The sequence below is a fragment of the Eimeria mitis genome, genomic scaffold (assembly GCF_000499745.2).
Source record: "Eimeria mitis Houghton genomic scaffold, Emh_scaff6424, whole genome shotgun sequence".
Classification (NCBI taxonomy): Eukaryota; Apicomplexa; class Conoidasida; order Eucoccidiorida; family Eimeriidae; genus Eimeria; species Eimeria mitis.
In genome coordinates, this window is record NW_013574591.1 from 972 (window position 1) to 1,296 (window position 325).

The 325-nt window shown below is 40.3% G+C and overlaps 1 protein-coding gene across 1 annotated transcript in view; it reads left to right on the forward strand.

The window, feature by feature from the left end:
• EMH_0087380 (uncharacterized protein) overlaps window positions 1–325 on the forward strand; it is a gene marked incomplete at both ends in the record, with an annotated part of 2,539 nt that overhangs the window by 784 nt on the left and 1,430 nt on the right. Inside the window, one exon of the mRNA XM_013501154.1 lies at window positions 25–252. Within this exon, the coding sequence (XP_013356608.1) occupies window positions 25–252 (228 nt within the window). The remainder of the gene's footprint in view (window positions 1–24; window positions 253–325) is intronic.

Below are 325 nucleotides of genomic sequence, written 5' to 3' on the forward strand. Positions count from 1 at the left end.
CCGGAGACGTTTGCTGCCTGGAAGGCGAAGAGAAAGGAGACAGCAGCAGCAGCAGCAGCAGCAGCAGAGAAGAAGAAAGCAGCAGCAGCAGCAGCAGCAGGAGGAGCAGCAGCAGCAGCAGCAGCAGCAGCAGCAAATAAAAACCTAACAGGCAGAGATCTGTTTTCTTATAATCCTGATTTATTTGTTGATTGTGAGGGAGCAGCAGATGAAGAGGACTATCAGCAGCAGCAGCAAGAAGAAGAAATACAGGTACTTTCTCTTTTTTTTTTTTTTTTTTTTTTTTTTTTTTTTTTTTTTTTTTTTTTTTTTTTTTTTTTTTTTT